This window comes from Galeopterus variegatus, unplaced genomic scaffold (genome assembly GCF_000696425.1).
Source record: "Galeopterus variegatus unplaced genomic scaffold, G_variegatus-3.0.2 Scaffold274, whole genome shotgun sequence".
NCBI classification, from domain to species: domain Eukaryota; kingdom Metazoa; phylum Chordata; class Mammalia; order Dermoptera; family Cynocephalidae; genus Galeopterus; species Galeopterus variegatus.
The window spans coordinates 669,661-690,115 of record NW_007726385.1 but is presented as its reverse complement, the minus strand read 5'-3'; the positions used below and the strand labels follow the sequence as shown (position 1 = coordinate 690,115).

The 20,455-nt window shown below is 52.6% G+C and overlaps 1 protein-coding gene across 2 annotated transcripts in view; it reads right to left on the bottom strand.

Moving 5' to 3' along the window:
• PLA2G6 (phospholipase A2, group VI (cytosolic, calcium-independent)) overlaps nucleotides 1-20,455 on the bottom strand; it is a 55,329-nt gene that overhangs the window by 19,209 nt on the left and 15,665 nt on the right. The window contains exons 2-10 of one of the 2 annotated variants that reach the window (XM_008566895.1): nucleotides 18,845-19,060; nucleotides 17,544-17,727; nucleotides 15,601-15,788; nucleotides 11,458-11,554; nucleotides 10,068-10,250; nucleotides 6,330-6,438; nucleotides 5,134-5,298; nucleotides 3,216-3,294; nucleotides 769-932 (exon numbers count right to left, since the gene is read on the bottom strand). In XM_008566895.1, coding sequence (XP_008565117.1) covers nucleotides 769-932; nucleotides 3,216-3,294; nucleotides 5,134-5,298; nucleotides 6,330-6,438; nucleotides 10,068-10,250; nucleotides 11,458-11,554; nucleotides 15,601-15,788; nucleotides 17,544-17,727; nucleotides 18,845-19,060 — 1,385 coding nt within the window. The remainder of the gene's footprint in view (nucleotides 1-768; nucleotides 933-3,215; nucleotides 3,295-5,133; nucleotides 5,299-6,329; nucleotides 6,439-10,067; nucleotides 10,251-11,457; nucleotides 11,555-15,600; nucleotides 15,789-17,543; nucleotides 17,728-18,844; nucleotides 19,061-20,455) is intronic. The other variant, XM_008566896.1, reaches the window with a different exon arrangement.

Below are 20,455 nucleotides of genomic sequence, written 5' to 3'. Positions count from 1 at the left end.
GCCTGAGTTGTGATGCTGGCCTGCCCAGCAGAATGTCCTGCAAGCTAGACCCCCTGTCACCTTTGCAAAGCAGCAGTGAAAGGAGGCTGTGTCAGTGGCCTGTGGCCTGGGAAGTGCTGGGCTGGGAGTCTGGGGGACTGACCGTGTTCTACCTAAGCAACCCAGGATGACTTTGGGCCACCACTTCCACCCAGGGCTTAATTTCCTGAGGGTATAATGAAGTGTGCAGACCAGGGCCCCAGTGTTCCGTGACTTGGTGGCTCCTCATCCCTGAGGCTGCCCGCTGCATCCCCCATCGGAACGGTTTTCCCCATGTGCAGCAGCTGTGAGGCCCTGGTGCCGGCTTGCGGGGGCGTGGGGGTAGTGCGTGAGGCAGTCCATACCAAAATGCCACCCACGCCGACAGCACCGCTAGCTCTGCCCTCTGCGATGGGGGCATCAAGCCCACATCCGTCTGCCCAGCCTTTATCTTTAGCTTGAGGGGGCGTGGTGGTAGTGCGTGAGGCAGTCCATACCAAAATGCCACCCACGCCGACAGCACCACTAGCTCTGCCCTCTGCGATGGGGGCATCAAGCCCACATCCGTCTGCCCAGCCTTTATCTTTCCAATCTTGGGCCCCAGCACCTGCAGCCCCCGACAAAAGGCTCACAGGCCCTGCCCTCCCCCACAGCCCCCTTTGTGCAGAGCTCTGGAAATGACCTCGGTCCCCTTTGAGGGCAGGTCTCGACCCCACCCCCCTACCCCCAACCCTCAGGGGTTGTGCTCACTGTGCAGAATGGCCAGGGCCAGGATGCCCCCCGTGCTGGTCCCTGCCACCCAGTCAAAGAGGTCCTTTGTGGCCATGCCTGAGGCCTTCTCAATGGCGATGAGGAGCTGGATAATGACGAGGCCTTTCACACCCCCTCCGTCCAGGCAGAGCAGGTGGTCGTGGCTGCAGTGGGGACAGCAGTGGGAGAGAGGAGGGTCCCATCATAGCCTGCCACTTTACACCCCACCCTTGCTCAGCCTGTGGCCCTTGGGCAGGCCTGCCCTGGAGGAGCTGACATGCCATTGGGCGTGAAGTAGGTAAAGGTGCAACAGAGAAAGGGAAAGGAAGGGCAGACAGAGCAGGCAGGGGTGGCCTCACTGCCCAGGCACCAGTGCAGCCGACACCCATTCAGTCCCCCCGACTCTGGACAGGGAGTTCCCTGAGGGCAGCAACCCGAGTTTGGTCAGTACCAGGTATGCTCCAAACCAGTGCCTGATAAAAGTCTGTTTGAATTACACAAGGCTCGGGGAGAACGGGCTGGCCCCCTACAGCAGGGCCAGGGATGGGTGGCAAGGGGTGTCAGGGCCCTCCACTCAGGGTGGGGGGAGAAGGCGAGGAAGGAACGTCTATGTGCAGGGACTCAGGAGTAGGGGGAGTCACCAGCAGGAGCTCACTTCGTTGACCCAAACCCCTCTGAGGCAGACACTGCAGGCTGTCCTTGTGCACATTTCCAAATGAAGGAAGGAATGACGGTCAGAGGTTCGGTGAGTGGCACAAGGTCACATACGTGGTGGTTGGGCCCAGACTGGGTCTGCTGACTCCTGGGCCACACGCTCTCCACGCACCCTGCATGTCTCCCTGGGTCCTGCCCAGACCAGCCCCAAGGTGGCAGAGCACGTGTCACCTGCCCTCTCTGGTCATGCCCTAGGGAAACGCCTCCAGTCTGTGCTCGCCCCTGGAACCTTTCTCCTGATCTCCTTCCCATCTTTGCACCTCAGCTTGAATGTCACTGAGTGGAAGAAGCCTGCCCTGACACCATGAGGACCAGGACCCTCCAGCCCTGCCTGCCCCACGCCACCGCTACCTGTGGCAGGCACTTATACTCCACAAGCAGACGTTCTCTGTTCACTTGTTTACTCCCCACCCTGCCACTAGAAGCTCCCTGAGGGTAGGGACGGCCACAGGAGGCATCCAATAGTGAGCTGGCAATGAAGGAGGCCTGTGCGTCCTACCTCCAGGGGTCTTTTTCTGGAGCAAGCCCAGAGGGTGGCAGGAGAGACTGCAGTGTGCCAGGGAGGCCAGAGCAAACGAGCATGACTCTCCCGAAGACAGGGAGAGAGATCAACCCAGAGAGTGCAGGCTGAGCTGTGTGGCTCCCAACCCCTGCATGGGGAGGTCCCCCCAGGGATCTCCTGACTCTCAGCCTGGGGCTTGCTGGAGAATGTGTCTCTCTTCCTCTGACTGGCCAGAAGTGCCAGTCTTCCCTCAGGTGCAGCTGACTCACCTTGGCCCCTGCACAGGTGTGTGTGCTGACGGGGCAGGGCGCCTCCAGGGCACACCTATAACAGAGTGGCCACAGAAATGAGTAGAATACGCTAAAGGGACAATGACCTTTCAGGCAAGGAGCATCAGAGTCATTGGTCCAGCTGCTTGGCCCTGGGAGCAGGGGCTGCATCTAATTACAAGAGAAGAGAGCTCTCCCTGCAGGGGCTGGCACTAGGTGTTCAGACCTGAGAAGCCCACGGCAGCAGAAAGGCATGGCTTTGGAAGACATGGACGTGATCTTGAGCAAGTCACTTAACCTCTCAGGGGTCATGTTCTGAATCTACAAAACAAGGTTCCTCATTCATCCCTAGGAAGGCTGTTAGGAGCACGGGAAAGTAAAAAAGAACAAATACATACATGGCATCATGAAAGGGAGGGTGGACAGAGTAATAGTCGGGTGGAAATGCTGGCTGTGAGGCTGGCAGTGATTCTGTGCCTCCAGGGTCTCCTACGATGCACCTCCCCATCACCCACGCCTGCCTCCTACAATGGGCCTGGGTACACGGCAGGCGCGTGGGGAAGCAGCCCACCCCATGACTATGTGGAGGGAGGCGGGTAAGGAAGCCAGCCGGGAGCAGAGGGGAGCAGCTGCTGAGATCTCTCTGCAAAGGGGATAGGGGCCATCGCCCCCTCCCCAAACCATGCCAAGGCCAGGGAGAGAAGCAACAAGACTGCTGCCAGCCCCAGTGTGTCCAAGCTGCATGGCCCAGTGTTAAGCACCATCCCCCTGCACCCCCAGCCTGCACCGGCTATCATTCACAAATGAGCCGCCTCAGTCTCTGTGAACTACAGAACTAGAAGAAGAGCCTCATCGCAGGCTGTGGTGGGGACAAGACAAAAACCCCCAGCCTGTGGGGGCTACCAGTAAAGGCTTCACACATGTGCCTGCCCCCTCTGCCTCCTCCCCCTTGTTCCACTTACGTCCGCTTCTCGTCCCTCATGGAGCTCAGGATGAATGCTGGCTTCCGGGCCCGGGAGATGTGCATGATATCCTGCAGTTCTGTGAGGCACAGGGCAGGGCAGGGCATGCTGGGGCCAGGCTGCCCCAGATCCCTGCCACCCCAGGTGTCCCTAGAGCAAATTGGGGGCTGTGACCCCACCCCCAGCTGAGCTCCAACCCCCACTGCCCCTATCATCTGCTTCCTGCCCCCAGGAAGGGCTCCTTGTCCCAGGATAAAGCCAAGCCAGAGGACACAGGCCTGTCAGGGAGAAACAGGCTGGAGCAATCCCACTGCTCTGAGAAGGGCTTCCACTGTGCCCAGTCAGCTCCCAGACCCCCCTCAATGTCTTCCTCCCAAAACCCTGAAGCATGAACACCCAGAAGTGTCCTGCAGTCTTCAGGTCACAATGTGTTTCTTCGCATCAGAGCAGATGCTGCTGACAACCATCCCGGTGAATGAATTATTATTCCCAATTTAAGATGAGGCTCAAAGAAGTTCTATGACTTGTCCAAGGTCATTTAGCCAAAGGAGCTGAGTCAGGACCCTTGGGGTTAACTCTGTGAATGAAAGATGTCCTAACCAATCTTCAGATGGCCCTTGTCCTGATCCAGGTCAGGAAACCCTCAGTTGCCTCTGGGACAGGGCCACTCATCCATGTCTTCCCGTGTGCCTAAGGCCCACCACCAACCGATTGGCTGCCCTCCTGACAAGGAGCCCAGCCCCCACGTGCCTTCCCAGCAGTGCCACATGCCTCTGACTCTGACAGGCCCTCTGCCCCATGCAAGGAGTCTAGAAGCAGCAGAGCAGAAAAGCCGGCTGCAAAGTGACATCTTCCCTCACCAGGGCAAGAGGCTGCAGAGTGGGCAAGGTAAGCAGGAGACTGGCCAGGAGAGGCAGCGGACAGAGGGCCAGGGAGACGGTGGCAAGGGAGGGTGTGTGAGTCAGGGTATGCGGCTGAGCCAAAGTAAAAGAGGATAGAAGAGCTACAGCTACTGTGGGGCACGGCTGGGCTCTGTGGCCTCTCTGGGCCCAGGATGTTACCCATCTGATGCTGCACCCCAGGCCCACCATCCAGCCTGGCTTGGGTTACTGACTGCCTGTGAAATTGAGAGATAAAGATGGGAGGTGGAGGAGCAGTTCCTTGGGGGTGGGCAGGGGAGACAGAGGTGAAGCCAGAGGACTAGCTAGACCCCTGCTCTGCCTCTCCTGAACCCCAGGCTTGGCTGCGCTGTCCTGGCCATAGGTGCTGCTTCCTCAACAGTTAAGAAAAAGTCTGGCTTGCCAGGGACTGCTTCCTAGCTGCCCTCTGTTCAGGGGACCCAAACAATCTAGGTTGCTGGGTGGGCCAGCCCACAGAAAACCCAGAAAAGGGTCCCGATCTCCTGTGGGGCTGTCTCTATGGGCACCAAGAACGCACTGGGGCAGATGCTGGTTGCCCAGCCACATTCAAAAGCCTATAGATCACCAAGGGGCCAGCAGGGGGGCAAACAGGACTTAGGCCTGACAGAGATTCGCACACTGTGACAAAGTTGAAGCCAGAGGGCTAGGGACTCCAGACCCCCTAACAGCACTCCTTGCTGCCCACCCTGAGCTCCTGGGGACAAGAAGAGGCAGTGAGAGCACCCAATCACAGTGCCACTGGAAATGCCCAGGCCCGAGACTGCGTCTGGGGCATCTGCTCAGGGGCAATGGACTGTGGGACATGAGCCAGGACCTCCTAGGCCTCTGGGATCTATGGGGTGCTGGCTGCCTACAGAGGCTCACAGTCCTGCCCTGTCCTCCCTTGCTCCCTTCAACTACTTCTACCCTGGGGCCCCGTTTCTTTCCAACAGGGCCTGCTCTGATCCAAGGGCCTGGGAAGCAGCTGGGAAGGAGGGACTGTGGAGGGAGAGGCCTACCTAGGTTGTTTAAGCTGATCGGCGGGGGCTGAACTCTTTCCAGGGAGAAGAGGGGGTGATGTGATGTCGTGGAGCCCTGCTCCGCGGGGACCCCCTGCAGGTGTGGGAAGCGGCAGTCGGCCCCCACGGTTCTCAGCAGAGTCAAGAGCGCCTTCCTGGTGACAACTTCTCATGGTTTGGGGAAGGGGAGATTGCACAGGATAGAAATGCTGTCAACATGTAAGTGAGAGGCCTCTCGTTTCCACACATGGTCCCTGTCGCATCTACCAGGCCACCTGGGTATGTGGGGGTACCAGGGGTGCCCCAGAGGCCCCAGCCATCCTGACTGGGAGTACTGACTCTAGTCTGCTCCATCCCAAGCAGCTTCCTGGGGCCAGAGAAGGCACTGGGGGCCAACCACAGGATGTAGGATGAGAAGGTCCATGTTGCCCTGCCTGGTTATCTTGGGAATCCCTTCTTTTCTTCTATACTACACAAGGAAGCAGGGCTCCCACTGCTTTATTCAGTAATTCTGAAAAATGCTGAGTGAATAGTTCCTTTCAGAGTTCAAGGGGGACTAACCATCCGGCCAATGGGCATTTATCCCTATTTAATGGATGGGTTAACTGAAAAGGACAACACAAGGAGCACGCACACACACGATCAGATACACACCCACAGTAACCCCCACAGCTCCCTGAATCCCTCCAGAGGGGGCTCCAGGCTTCTGGTGAGGAGGATCTGCTTTCCCAGCTCTGAAGCCAAGGCCCCTGAGTGAGTGTGCACACCTGCTTATGTGCACAAGGGTGTGCATGGGGCTTGTGCAGTGCAGCGCATGCACCTGCCCTACAGGTGTTCCTGCAAGCGGCTGCATCAGAGATTCCCCAACAGTGGGGAAGAAGGCAGTTCCTGCTGGCTATCCACCCCCACCCCCGCTGGGAGTCTTGGCACCCAGGGGTGGGATGGGGGCTGCACAGAAGCAAACACTGGCTGGGCAAGCCCCTTGGAGGACCTGCACCTCCTGCTCAGGGTCCCTGATCCCAGGGAAAGGAAGCTCCCTCTCTAAGTCCCAGGTGCTCCTGGCCCCTCTGGTCAGGGAGTAGCTGGGAGCGGGTCAGCACCAGAGGCTGACACCTGACAGCTGGAGTCCCTCCTCCTGAGTCCCTGCATACCACCCACACCTGCCTGACTCTGGTCCCAGAGTGCAAAACACATACGTTTGCTGATCTTGGAGGCTAAGAATATAGGAGTCTCCCCAAAGTCATTCGGGGTGTCCACCTCTGCTCCAAACACGATGAGAGCCTTGATCATCTCCACATTGTCTTTCTGTTGGGGATGGGGTGAGGGAAAAATAGGCAACACCTCAGGAAAATGAAGAGAAAAAGGATCCCTGGCTTCCTCTCCCTATCCATCAACTAACTCAGCAGGTCACTCGCCAGTACGGGGAGAAACACTGGAACCCACCTGCTCCCCTGCCCGCAGCCGACCTGCTATTCCAAAGTCTGCAATTTGAAGGCTGGTGCCCTGACAAATGGGCTTAAAAGTAGCCCCAGGTGAAGGTTTAACAACCTAGGCAGACACTGGGGTCAACTTACCCCAGCTCTGCCAGCTCTCCTCAAAGGAAGCAATGCATCCGTGACCCTGCCCCAGGATCCATGGGGACACTGAAGGGTCAGCTGCTGATAGTTTTCAGAAGTATCAGGGAGAGTGTGAGTGAGAACAGGGGAGTCTCTTGCCCATCCAGTCCAGGATGCCCTTTCCTTGGAGTAACTGAGCACACACCCTCCCCAATGGTGGTTGTCGAGGGGAGCTTCCCTCTACAGAGAACTCCTCATTTAAATGCCTGGAGGCGGGGCATGGCATGGTCTCACAGGACAAACCTACGGACTGGCCACCTGGCAATCTGAGCTCTGGTCTTGTCACCTCCCTCTTGTTGGGGCATGAATCCCCTGCCTAGAGAATGAAGTGGCATGTCTACAATGGGGTTTTTCAATAGTTCTTCACGTTCCATTAGGATTTGTATGGGCACAGGTAAACATGCGCTGTAATTACTAGTTATGCATTTCTGTTTTAGTTACCTTTTATGTGTGGCACTGGTTTACCACTTATGGTAGTGATATGACATTTCCTTCCAAATAAATTTAAGTAAGTTTAAAAGTAATCAATTAAGTGATTAAGTACATAATCACAAAGGTGGTTGATGAATATGCCACAAACTATGAGGTATGCAAATGAGCAAGTATGGGCAGCAGTACATCAGCAGTTCTCAAAGTAAGATCTGGGGACCCCTGTGAACATATGAAACCCTTTCATAGGGTCTTCAAGGGTAAAACTGTTTTCATTAAAATACCAAAGGTCATCTGTCTTTTGTACCAAGTTGATATTTGCACTGATGGTGCAAAAACAAAACTGCTGGTGCCTCAGCACTGATCGAGGTACCAAACTAATATCTGTCACACTTTTCTTCACTGTCATGTGCTCATAGTATTAAAAAAGCAAAAAAAACCAAAAAAAATCTGGTTTCACTTAAGAATGCCCTTGATGAAGCAGTAAAAATTATTAATTTTATTAAATTTTGACACTTGTGTATTCTGTGTCATAAAAAAATACAGCACACATAAAGCATTTCTGTGGCATGCCAAAAGTAGAATGGTTATCTCGAGGAAAAGTACTTACACGACTGTTTGAGTTACCAAACTATCTGCTTTGTTCCATGAACACCATTTTTACTTGAAAGAATGACAGACAGACAAAGTAGCATTGCTCAGCCTTGCATATTTACAAGATATTTTCTCAAAATGAATGCAGCAAGCTTGGTGCTTCAAGAAAAATGACTGACAGTATTCTTTGCCAATGATAAAATGCAAGTTTTCTTTTTTTTGTCCTTTTTGAGACCGGCTGCACCGCGCTCAGCCAGTGAGCGCACCGGCCATCCCTATATAGGATCCGAACCCGCGGCGGGAGCGCTGCTGCGCTCCCAGCACTGCACTCTCCCGAGTGCGCCACGGGCTCGGCCCATAAAATGCAAGTTTTCAAGCAAAGCTTAAAATTTTAGAAAACTTATACATGCCAAGATGGGCCTGACAGCTTCCCCACATTTCGAGACTTTTCTGATGAGATTGATGGTGATATTTACAAATGTGAAGTTTTGATACTGTATGATGAAATGGGTCAACATTCGGAAGCTATGCAAACTCAGCGAACCAATATTTTCCAAGGAAGACACAAAATCATGCATTGGTAAAAGATCCATGCCAAGTACAAGAGATGCCAGCGGACTTTAATGTAACCGAGTATGAAGAGTGCATGGAGACGGTTTCAGAGTGCCCACTACAACCAACTTGTCAGAAACTGCCACTTGCTGAGTTTTGGTGTAATATCAAACAAGAATGCCTACAATTATCTGAAAAGGTACAACTACATACCTTTCTAACTAATATCTGTGTGAGGTCAGGTTTTCTTCACATTCATCAACTAAAATAACATATTGCAACAGAGTAAATGTAGCAGGAGATGTGAGAATCTGTGTGTTTTCTTTTTTTTCTTTTTTTGTTTTTTGTCTTTTTTCATGACCGGTAAGGGGATCACAACCCTTGATGCGGTGTCGCCCGCACTGCGCTCAGCCAGTGAGAGCACCGGCCATTCCCATATAGGATCCAAACCCGCGGCGGGAGCTCCGCTGCGCTCCCAGCGCCAGACTCTCCCAGCGCCGCACTCTCCCGAGTGAGCCACGGGGTCGGCCCTACAAGTACAATTTCTAAGTAGCCTCAATTTACAACCGAGGTACAGAGCTTCAAATCAAAATCCCACATTTATCTCAACTTTGTAGTTAAAAAGTTTGAGAACTGATGAACCAGATCATTCCAAGGGCCCATTCAGTGCTAAAAATGTCCATGGTTTCATTTATAGTTTCAGTCTCTTGCGCAACGTCTCCTCTACAGTTCCAAATTTTAGTAGAAGAATGTCTTTGAATTTGTCCTGAATCTGCTTCTTTTAGAGTCCCAGGAGTCTCTCCCATTCTATTACTCTCAGATTTGCTAGAGAGACTTATGCACTTATGGTGCTGCTATAGAACACATGGACACACGTGTATCTGCAACACAACCATGTCCCTGTCCCCTAGGTTTAATATGTTTATGCTATAGTTGTCTAACCAGACTGTAGGGACTTTAAGGGCAGGAACTGTGTTCTATAAAATACCAATAGGGCTGACTGGTTAGCTCAGCTGGTTAGAGCGCAGCTTTGTAACACTAAGGTCAAGGGTTTGGATCCCCATACTGGTCAGCCACCAAAAAAAAAAAAAGTGAATATAATAAACTAACAAACGTGACCAACACCTACCACGTGCTACCCCACTGTCTAAGCAGGCCCTGCCTTCCAGGAGCTTACAGTCTAGTCTACCAGGGGAGAAGGGAGCAACATGCGGATGAATAGTTTCCCTGGTGATGAAGGGAAGGAGCACTATCATTGGCAGGTTGCTCACTCTGTGCCAGGTACTGCATGCGTCATTCAGACATCCCACATGAAGATACCAAGTGTCTACCATTCAATCCTCTCAACAAGTCTGCCAGGTAGTACTGACACCACCATTTTCCAGAGGAGGAAATCAAGGCTGACAAAGGTGATATGACTTGCCCAGGGCCACAGTCAACAGACAGAGCTGTACTTTCTCCCTTTCACACCATGCAAGTGTCAAATGGGGGGCATAGGAGAAAAGGCACCAGAGTGCAGAGGAAGGAGTCATTACTTTGGGCTGAGATGGGGACATAGAAGCCTTCCTGAGGGAGGAGGCAATGTCCAATGTGAACCCCAGGAGGGAAGATTCTGAGCAGCTGGGGAAAGGTGGGGGAGGGACAGGGAGGTGTGCTCTAGCCCTGCTGGTCCTCCAGCATCCACACCATGTGGGCAGCCAGCACGGGGCCTGGCAGGGAGGGTCTCATGGGTTGCGAGCTCACCGACATGGCCAGGTGCAGCGGGGTGTTGCCGTGTTCACCATGGGCATCTGCGTTGGCCCCATAGGTCAGCAACACCATGACACAGTCGAAGCGGCTGCGCATCACGGCCACATGCAGGGCTGTGTTCCCCGTGGAGCTGGTACTGTTCACGTCGCAGCCCCGTTTCAGCAGCATGCGGGCCATCTGTGGGAAACAGGGTCCAGGCCAAGTCAGCACAGCCCCTGCACACTGCTACTTCTTCCACAAGAGCCCTACAGATATTGGGCCTCTGGAAAGCTCTAACAACAGGAAGAGTCCAGAGAGCAGGCCCCGCTTCTGGGGATGGCCTTAGACCCTGGTTCCCATATCATCAGCACCCCTAGAAATCAAGGACAAAAAGCCAGAGATGTGCTTTTTTAAGAAGATTCTGGTCCTTTCCTGGAGCTAATAGGGCCCCATCCTTCCCTGCAACGGCTCCTCTGGGCCCTGTCCCAGAAGTGCCCCACTTTCTGCAGCCCTCCCTGGCACCCTGCAAAGGAGTTATTCTCACTGGACCTTGGCAACCTACATCCCCGTTTACCCAGCAGCCCTGGAGAGCCTGGGACTGTGGAGAAGAGCCTGGGCTTTGGAGCCAGACAGACTTGAGCCCAAATCCCAGCCCACCTCATCCCAGCTGTCTGAGCTTGGACAGGTCTCTGCAGCCCTCTACAGCTTGATCTCCTCTTCTGCAAAAACAGGAATGCAAGTCCCTCCTCACAGCATGTGGTGACAAAGAATGACGAAACACACAAAATGGCCTGACTTGGTGTCTTGCTCCTGGTACACAGAGGTGCCGCACAGAGGTTGGCAGTCTCCTCCCTCCTGGCCCAGCACGTTCGGAGCAGGCCATGGCCTTTGGGGGCACCCAGGACACTGCCAAGTTGTGCTTCCTGGTGATGAGAGACTGGAGGCCTTCATCCTCCCAGGGGAACGGAGCTTGGCTTCAGGAAAGACCTCAGCAGAGGCGCCTAGGAGGCTCTCTGTGGTACAGCCAGAGCCAGCAGCAGCAGCAGCTTCACCTTCCTCTTCATTATCATCACACCTCCTTCTATCTCCACTTTACAATTTGTGCAGGATTTTATCACACACCACCTCGCTGACTTCACAGCACCTCCAAAGGCAGGCCGTAGAACCCCCAATTCATGGATGAGGAAACCGAGGCACAGAGGGGACACTGCCACCCAGCCAGTAGAGCAATCCCAGGATCTCAACTCTCCAGGGGCTTATCTGCCTGTGGGCCCACTATGAGATCAGCCCCCCAAATGCCATCCTCAGAGTCTCCCCAGGAATCTCCTTCCTGTAGGCACTGAGGAAAAGAGGGCTCTGGGACTCTGCCCCTTGGCAGCCCCTCTGCCCCACCGACTCTGCTTACCTCTGCAGTCTTGGCCCAGTGGAGGGGGCTGGCTCCGTAGCGAGGGTCTTTGCTATGGATCTGGTTGCTGTCCATGCTGATGATCATTTCAGCACATCTGGGGAAAGAGGAGCCAGGGGGCAGTGAGGAGGCTAGGGATCGGCCTGGTGCAGGATGAGGCCATGACCCGGGGCCTCATCAACCAGCTAGGGACAGTTTCACCTGCTAATAAAGTTGCAACAAAACCAAACAGCATACACTCTGTGGTATGTCAGTGGTGTAGTGAGCCCCTCAAGGCACATCTAACCCCCTCCTCTGGAAAGCCTTCCTGATGACTGCCACCAGCAATGATAACTCTCCCTGGTGCTGGCTTCACAGTTGGACAGACCTGAGGTCAAGCTCCAGCTTCCTCGCTGGTGACCTCTGGAAACTGAGCCCATCTGCAACATGGGAATAGTCCTAACAAGTGGTTAGGGATCAAAGGAGACAAAGCATTTCTAAGCCTGACTCACAGCCACCCTGCCCCCACCCCCTACCATCGTGAGTGTTTCACGCAGTGACCTGCATCCTGCAGGAAGCAGCATGGCAGAGTGGCTAAGAGTACACTTGCTCTCCACTCTTAGTTGTACAACCAAAGGACAGAAAGCAGCAACTCAAGCAGATATTTGCACACCTGTGCTCATAGCAGCATTATTCACAACAGCCAAAAGGTGGAAACAACCTTAGTGTCTATCTATGAATGAATGGATAAACAAAATGCGGCATATATACATAATGGAAGATTATTCTGCTTTAAAAGGGAGGGAAATTCTGATACATTTTATGATATGGAAGGAAATTCTGATCCATTTTACGACATTATGCTAAGTGAAATAAACCAGTCACAAAAGGACAAATACTGTGTGATTCCACTTGTATGAGGCACCTAGAATAGGCAAGTTCGTAGAGACAGAAAGTAGATTAGAGGTTACCAGGAACTTGGAAGAGGGGAGAATGGAGAGTTATTGATGGTTAGAGTTTGTGTTTGGGATGATAAAAAAGTTTTAAGAAATAGATAGTGGTAGTAGTCAGACACGTAATATAATTAATGCCACTGAATTGTACACTTAAAAATGGTTAACACTGCAAATTTTGTTACATATTTTACCACAATTTTTAAAAGTAATGTAATATACCAAAACCATTGAATTGTATATTTTAAATAGATGACTTGTATGGCATGTGAATTATATCTCAATAAAGCTGTTTTTTTTTTTTTTTGTCTTTTTCCGTGTCCGGCAACGGATCGCAACCCTCAGTGTTGCAGACAGAAAGTAGATTAGAGGTTACCAGGAACTTGGAAGAGGGGAGAATGGAGAGTTATTGATGGTTAGAGTTTGTGTTTGGGATGATAAAAAAGTTTTAAGAAATAGATAGTGGTAGTAGTCAGACACGTAATATAATTAATGCCACTGAATTGTACACTTAAAAATGGTTAACACTGCAAATTTTGTTACATATTTTACCACAATTTTTAAAAGTAATGTAATATACCAAAACCATTGAATTGTATATTTTAAATAGATGACTTGTATGGCATGTGAATTATATCTCAATAAAGCTGTTTTTTTTTTTTTTTGTCTTTTTCCGTGTCCGGCAACGGATCGCAACCCTCAGTGTTGCCCCCGTACCGGACCGGGGACCGGCAACGGGATCGCAACCCTCGGCGTTGCTCCCGCGCCTCGCTCAGCCAGCGAGTGGGAACCGGTCTGTATGTGGGATCCGAACCCTCGGGCGGGAGCGCCGCCGCGCTTCCCAAGCGGCACACTATCCAGTGCGCCACCGGGCCGGCCCCAATAAAGCTGTTTTTAAAAGAGTAATGTTACTAAGGATGGCCTGCGTTTAATTCTCAGCTCTGACACTTACTGCCTGACCTTGGACAAGTGATTCAATCTCTCTAAGCCTTGGTTTCCTCATCTTTACAATGGGGATAAGGGCTGGCCGGTTAGCTCAGTTGGTTAGAGTGCAGCCTTGTAACACCAAGGTCAAAGGTTCAGTTCCCCGTACCAGCCAGTTGCCAAAAAAAAAAGGAGGGGAGGGGTGGATAAAATACATCTGCACATTGGGTTGCTGCAAAATACCCATATGAAGGCTGAGTGTAGTGGCTGGAGAAGCATTAGTGCTCAACAATTCTCACCTGTTATTGTGGGGACCAGGACGTGTATGCCTCATCTCCCCACAGCCCTTATGCCAGGGCCAGGCACTCAGCACTAGGCCTGCTGACGTTAGCCCAACTTCCTCCCCTGGGCCCTCTGGGGCTTGCAGTGTTCACTCAGAGAAAGCCAAGGTGGCCCAAACTGCCAACTCTTGCTGGCTCAGGCTCTGCTCCCCTGGAAGCCTTCCCTGAGCGCTGCTGCCTGAGCGCCCTCCCTGAGCTCCTAGTGCAGCCCATCTGAGTTCTCCATCTCAGCCCCCACCTCACTGTCTGGGATCATCTGTCTCCCCTGCAGAACTGGTTGAGAGCTCTTCCACGGCAGGGATATAATCATCAGAGAGTCCCAGACACAAACCAGGCTCTGTGCGAAGGTCAGCTAAGTTGAAATAAACAGCAGGGGGGGCTCCAGGTCTGAGCTGTGACGGAACCACTGGTCAGTGACACTGACCACGTGCAATTCTTCGAGTAGGGCTGTGCAGGCTGTCTCGTGGAAAAGGGATCTCTCTACTGGGGACCACCCGAGCTATGTGAGATGCTCCCTTGGTCTTCTGTGCAAAGATCCTCCCGTGTGATCTGACACCTGACCTCACAGACAGCCTGGGTGGGGACACACAGGGAACAAGGCTGAGTGTGTTTGAGGAGAGAGCAAACTGGGAAATCACCAGGCTCCTGCACACAAACACATACGGTGGCAGAGCCAGGCAAGAGAAGGGCCACAAGCCAGCCCTTTGGGTACAGAAGAGCATCACCCATCACTTGGTATCCATGTAGATCACAGCCTGCAACTAGGTAACCTGACTACTGGGGGTGCTGGTATTTCTCTAATCATTTGGTCAAGTCTTTCTGAAAGTTCTAGTTCATGTTGGCATACTAGGGAGAACTGAGGAAAGGAGGGTTACTCTATGCTTGGCCTGGACCTTAGAAGGAACAGCAGTACCCTGTGGGGGCCAGCAAGGGGGCTGCAGACCCCAGAGGAAGGAAAATCCTGAGGGAAAGCAAGAGTGCCAGCCCCCCTGTGCTGCTCACTGCTGGTGCAGCACGCTGTACAGGGAGGTACTGGGTGACTTAGCTGTCTCCTGTCCTGGAGCTGCTTGGATCAGGGCTCATCTCTTATTCATTTCTATAAGGCTAACACTAAGCACAGTGCCCAGGACTGAGGCACCATTTGACTCATTCATTCATTGTAGCCATCGGTCCTGCTGGGTAGTATTTGGAAATGCTCATCTCTCCGACCCCGCTTCCCTCACACCCCCCCACCACACACACCCCACATGGAGAAGAATGTTCCTGAGACCAGGATTTCCCAGGTCTAGGGAGAAGGGAAGAAATAAGAGAGGGGTCTAGAGCTCCCTGACACATGGGCCTGGCACCTGCCTCCCACCAGCCAGAAAGGAAAGAGGCATCCAGGCAAACAGGGCCCTTGGCCACCTTGCCAGGCATTCCTGGGCTTTGAGCCGGGCACAAAAGACACTGCAGAGCACTGCTGCCATGAAGGGGGCTGTTCGGATCAGGTTTATGGGTTCGGGTGGAAGAGGACCCAGGTCGGGTGGTCACCTCCAAGCCTTGGGTTGCATCAGACCCCAGAACTGGAGTACCACCTGGGGGAGCTGGAACGGGGGTACCTCAGGGAGGACTAAGATTGTTTTTCTCCAGTTTGGTAGAGGGAAGGTCATGGTCAGAAATAAAGGTGCATTATAGAAAAATAAGAAAAGTTATAGTCCTTGCACAGCTGTGTTTGTGGACTGAGACTAACACCCACTACACAAGTAACCAGTACTTTCTTTGTGCCGGGCCAGCCGTTGGCACTAGCATCTGATATGTATCTAATGAGGCTTGTGCACCTGGGGCCTCTGCTCTGAGGCTGGGGGTGCTGAGATCCAAGAACACTGCTCACCTCAACTAAAGCCAGCTGATGCGAGAGCCGGAGGCCCCGCAGAGCAATGGGTTGGGGATGTGGAGGGAGGTCTTACCCCTTCTGGGAGAACTTCATGGCCGTGTGAATGGGGTAGCCGCTGGGCCCCATGATGTTGCAGCGAGCCTTGCACAGCAGCAGCACACGGACCATCTCCTGCTTCCCCATCTGGCAGGCCAGGTGCAGGGGGGTCAGCCCCTGGTTATTCATCTGGTTCAGGCCAGACGATGCATTCTTTCCTAGGAGCTGACAGCATGATATCAGGGGTGGGCCGCAGCCCAACACAGAGAAGGCGCCTGCAGGTACCATCCCTGACACCACCGTGGCCACCTCTCTCTGGGGACTAAAGGGCAATGGGAGTTTGCCTCCATGGGGACACTGATAAGAACTTAAAGAAGCAACAGGGAAAGGAGGCTTTGGGATAAATAAAGAAGCCAACTGCACCAATGTAGACTGAGAGGTATCGACCTGGCACAACTGCAGCTCATAGGAAAAATTTCTGAATCAAGAAACTTAAAAGGTGGTCATATCTGGGGATGGTACTGGGGGTCTAGGTGGAAGCGACTTTCACTTTTCATTGTATATCCTTCTGTCTTGTGTGAATTTTTTCTCTACGTGCAGGTATTATGTTTTCAGTACCTTTTCTTTCTTGGTACCATCATGTGATACAGTATTAAAAAGAGAGCTAGGAGGGTTTTATTTTCTTGCTTTTCTCTGAATCCTGTCCCCCTGAGGTTAATTACAACGTGGTGTACCTGTGTGACACCAGGGTCACCTCATAGCAGCCTGCTGGGCCAGTTGGCAGGCTGAGGACAGAGCAGGGAGAGCCAGGGGCTGACATCTAGGCCAGTGCAAGGTCCACCCATCCTCACAGCCCTGTGGCCTTCTATGGGCACATTTCCTAACTCCGCTGAACCTCAGTTTCTTCAGAGAGGAAAAGAGGATGACGACCTCCACCCTATAAGGGTATTTTGAGAATTAACTATAACATATACAAAACTCGGTCCAGGTCCAGGGCCAGGTACAAAGCAGCACTGGATAAAGGACAGCTGCTGCTGTACGTGACTATCGCTAACCGAGTGCCATGCCCTCCACAGCGAGGCAGCGGGTACGGGGCTCTCCGCAGATTCTCAGGAAGCACAGAGCTGAGCAGCGGTATGGAATTCCCTTCTCTGAGAGCACTAAGCAGATATGAATCCACATTTTCTGGAACAATGTAGTTCCATTCTAATGCAGAGTGCCATGCCCTCCACAGCGAGGCAGGGGGTACGGGGCTCTCCGCAGATTCTCAGGAAGCACAGAGCTGAGCAGCGGTATGGAATTCCCTTCCCTGAGAGCACTAAGCAGATATGAATCCACATTTTCTGGAACAATGTAGTTCCATTCTAATGCCAAGGCAGAGAGAAGGATGTAACCTTTAGAAGAATCTTCTAATTCTAGACAAAATATAATCTGATATTCTGCCTTTTCCTTTCAACCTAATATATAAAGTAGCTTTTTAATAACATCACTCCATCTATCTGCCCACAATTTAAAAAAAAATCTTTTTCACAGGCAATCAACAAAATAACACGAGTGCCTCTGGCACAAATGCCTATAGGAGCTGGAGAGGGTTTGGTTTGGTTTGATTTCCCATAAAAAGTTAAGCTGAGGTCCCACTGGACCAGGAGCCCCTCCAGGCAGAGGGCTGCCTCACAGTGGGAGCTCAGGAAAAGCTGAACTAAACTGATAGAATGGAACTGGGCCTTGAGTTCTGCCTGCCAGGTTGAAGGACTTCCCTGGGGTTGTCAGAGCAAAAAGGCCAAGGATGTGTGTCCTCGACAAGCTTCAGGAGGGAGGGATGGGGCAGGGTGTGCATCCTCCACGAAGAAGCTCAGGCCTTAAAGACCAACGGGGGACAGTGAGAGTCCTGGGAATGACACCTGAGCCAGGGGCCCCAAGAGAACTCTGGGCACAGACAGCTGTCATCAGTGCCAGTCTTCCTGCCCCTCCCCCACTCACCTGCAGCACCTGGGAATTGTCACCCTGGACAGCATAATGGAAGGCAGTCTCTCCCTTGTTGTCAGTGACGTCCATCTGGGCGTTGCAGTACTGTACCAGCTCCAGCAGGATTTCCCCGTCGCCCTTGCGGCAGGCCAGGTGCAGGGGAGTGCAGCCCTCCTCATTCTCCGTGCTATTGGCGCAGCTGCAGGGGAGGGCCGGGGAGGTGAGCAGGCATGGCCCCAGCGGGCAGGGGTGCCGAGAAACCCAAGCGCAGAAGCAGGGAAGCAAGCTGGGGAATTCGGACCTTAGGGTATATGTAAGCTCGAGAGCATTCATGACATGCTCAAGCTAGTTGGTTCAAACTTAGGGTTGATTCATAACTCATTTGCATCTGGTGTGATCAGCATCAGGTTTTGGTTGTCTTTACGCCTGTATGAGAGATGTGTTGCAGGGCCACACCAGCATGAAGTGGGCAGTGGGGTGGCACAGAAATGAGTGGCAGAAGGCAGAAATCTCACACCTCAGGCAATTCACTCAACCTCTCTAGGCTTCAATATCCTTGCCTACAACAGCTGCTGTGCCTGCCCTAGGAAATGGATGGAACTGTTGTGAGATTAGATACCAGAATGTCTGAGATCATGCCTGTAAACTGTAAAGTGCAATGAGGTTTTTGAGCTCTCGGCCTGGGAGCTGAACAGAGCTGTCTGGGTTGTGGAGAACCAGAGGAAGTATGGTCATCTCTGGGCTAGACGGCCAGCCAAGGTTCAGTGCAAGGGCAGGCACAGTGCCCTCACCAAGCGGCATCCACTGATATATCGGCTGAATGCACACACAGAAGTAGGTGTTCCAGCTTCTAGAAGGGCAACCAGATCTTTGGAAGAAGACACCAAGGATCTGAGCCCCTCTCCAGCCCTCTGCAGCTTGGCTGAATGCACACACAGAAGTAGGTGTTCCAGCTTCTAGAAAGGCAACCAGATCTTTGGAAGAAGACACCAAGGATCTGAGCCCCTCTCCAGCCCTCTGCAGCTGAGTGGCTTGCACAGGTCCTGTAAGCTCTCTTTGGGATGCTGATACTTCATTGGGGATCAGGAGGATTCACTGTCATGGTGGTTGTAAAACAGTTCCCATGGGCCTGGCACTTGATGAGCACTAGGAAGGGATAAGTTTCTCCTTCTGACATTGTAACACTCTTATGCTCTAACCCAGGAACAAGGCCACTTCTTTCCCAGTCAAACTATGGAGGGGAACTGAGGCAGCACCCACACTGGTCCACAAATGCAGGAACACACATTGTCCACATGCTCCTGTCCCCTGCCCACCTGATGACACGGCTGTGATGGAAGCACTCACGGATCCCCAACTCTACTGCCAAGTGGGCCACCGACCAACTGGGGTGGTTGCGTATGAGGTCGGTCAGGTGCTGCAGAGCCTCAGTGTGCAGGATCTGGAGGGAGCTCTCGTAGAAGGGCGGCAACTGGGAAGAATACTGCCGGAAGTTCAGCAGGGCGTCGGCCTCTGACTCCAGCTGGAAGAGTCTGTAGAGCCGGGATGGAGGAGGGAGGCACGGAAATGAGCCAGGTGGGACCCTTGGCCCACACCCTTGCTGCAATCAGAAGCCCCAGGCCCCCACAAACAGGTCACTGCCTGCCCCAGGTTGCACCTGACCTGCTTCAGCCTGACTCCCCTCTCCCAGCAAACACACACACATCTAAATGGAGTTTAGTTTGGACTTTTTTATTTGAAAAGATTTCCTTTTCTCTCTCTCTCCCTTCCTTCCTTCCTTTTCTTTCTTGGTACCATCATGTGATGCTTTTATATTTCATTTTACCAAAGCCCAGTCACATCCACTTTCTAATTTGGTTGTTACATCTGACAGCCCCAGCCTCAAATCCTTGGCCCCTTGTATATAGTAGGAACTGCATAAGTGTTATTTACCTAAATGTCCAGCAATAGAATATTATATAAACTGTGGTACATCTATGTGATGGAATATTATGTAGCCATTAAAATGAGATACTGAGGGTGGTAGCGGCGGTGGCGGCGGCCTGGGAGGTTCACAGTAAGGAGAATGTAAAACAGGGAAATAATTAAATATTTTTACTGAGGTAAATACCTAGGAGTGGGATGGATGAATCATATGGGTAATGAATACCGTGATAGACGCAAACAAGAGTGTGAAGGAAATGCACAGAGTGGTGCTTAGCTTGGAGGACTGAGAGAAGGGGGCCTCCCTGGACAAGCTGGTGCCTGAGCTTAGATAATTGAGCGTTCCAGTCAAGACGGCAGAATAGATGGTTCCCAGCATCACTCTCTCCCACAAATCAACCAATTTACAACGATAAAAATGTAACATCTGCCAAGCTGGGGCTGCTGGAGCTCAGGGGAAGAGGAGGAGAGACCTACAGAGTTCATGAAGGCGGGAGAAACCATGATGAGAGAAAGAAAAAGCTGCTCTGAGCGTTTTGGGCCGCGGCTGCTTTCAGGCTAGGCCTGCTGAGCACATGGAGCAGGAGCCGGCAGAAGCCGCGGCTGTGCCCTTCAGATGGAGTTACTTGGAGGAGGCAGGAGAGAAGAGGACCTTGGTGGCCCCCAGAACAGCACGATCACTAATAGGGTTCCCATGGAACCATGCAGGAGCAAGGAGCCAGAACAACTGAAAAAAGGGAGCCATTCAGAGGCTGGTGAGTCATCGCAAGGGACCAGTGCAGGGCCCATCCCATGGGAAGTGTTTGGAGCATGGGTGGTGGGCGACACGGGAACACCGGGAGAACACTGGGACACAGCAAGGACAGCCGACCTGCCCCCAATCAGCGCAGGACCACTCAGAGGAGAATGGGTTGGGAACGCAGAATTGCACGGGGTGTAGTCTGATGAAAAAACTCAGGCCCAGATCAGAGATTCTACAGAACACAGATCCACCGAGTCTCTGG